The 867-nt window shown below is 56.3% G+C and overlaps 1 protein-coding gene across 1 annotated transcript in view; it reads right to left on the bottom strand.

Annotated features, from left to right (window-relative positions):
* ARHGAP25 (Rho GTPase activating protein 25) overlaps positions 1–867 on the bottom strand; it is an 18,070-nt gene that overhangs the window by 11,890 nt on the left and 5,313 nt on the right. Inside the window, exon 3 of the mRNA XM_009704247.1 lies at positions 726–867. This exon is cut by the window's right edge and continues 3 nt beyond it. Within this exon, the coding sequence (XP_009702549.1) occupies positions 726–867 (142 nt within the window). The remainder of the gene's footprint in view (positions 1–725) is intronic.

Raw genomic sequence — 867 nt, 5'->3', positions numbered from 1 at the left:
CGGTTAGAGGAAGAGGCGGCGGGGCAGGTTTCCTCTGCCCCACGGGGATGGACCAGGGCAGCAGCCGAATACCACAAACTGCATCCGCACCACTGAGCCTTCTGCAAAGGATGGGGCTGGGCCGGGATGGGATACAAACCCGGAGGCCGGAGAGAGGGAGATTTCCCTTCCTTATCCCTCCAGCTGCCCCCTCCCGTGACAAGAGGTCCCGAGGAAGCAGCTGCCCTTTGCTGTCATCTGTCCTGCCCACAGCCCTGCCATGAAGTCCGCCTTGGGCAGATCCTCATACCCGGGCTATGCTGAAAATCCCGCTTGTTTTTTTCTAAAGCATCCTATAAAATGCCTTTCCCACCAAGTGCGTGGCTGAAACCTCTCTCAAAGCTCCCATCGTCTTGTGTGCCCGTTGCTGCACCTGCCGTCACAAAAACGGGGGTTTACCGAGCTCTTTGTCTTGGAGAATGATAGCAACTTTCTAGTTGGTAACTGTTGGGGTTTTTTCCAGCAGCCTGTTGCTTGGGCACGGAAGGACCAAGCCCGCAGCAGGGCGTGCAGGCACTTTAAGCGCATAGGTGATTCTGATCAGGATCTCTCACCTCTGTTCCTGCCCAAAGGCAGGAAACTTCTTCAATGCCCCACTCCAGACCCATCCCAAACCATTTCCCTATGAGCAAAGTTGCAAGAAGGGGGAGACTGAAGACCATCAAAGCCCAGCGGCCTCATCCTACCTGTGGTTTGACATCGTCCTCATCCTTGTAGTAGTAGAGCTGCTGGCCCTTGAGCACGAAGTACCGCTGCTGCCAGTTCTTGACGATGGAGCGCTGCTTCTTCAGCCAGCCGATCTTCAGGGGTCGCTCCAGGGGGTTGGGG

The sequence above is a fragment of the Cariama cristata genome, unplaced genomic scaffold (genome assembly GCF_000690535.1).
Source record: "Cariama cristata isolate BGI_N322 unplaced genomic scaffold, ASM69053v1 scaffold2487, whole genome shotgun sequence".
Classification (NCBI taxonomy): domain Eukaryota; kingdom Metazoa; phylum Chordata; class Aves; order Cariamiformes; family Cariamidae; genus Cariama; species Cariama cristata.
The sequence above is the reverse complement of the archived record's forward strand: the minus strand, read 5'-3'. Positions and strand labels throughout refer to the sequence as shown.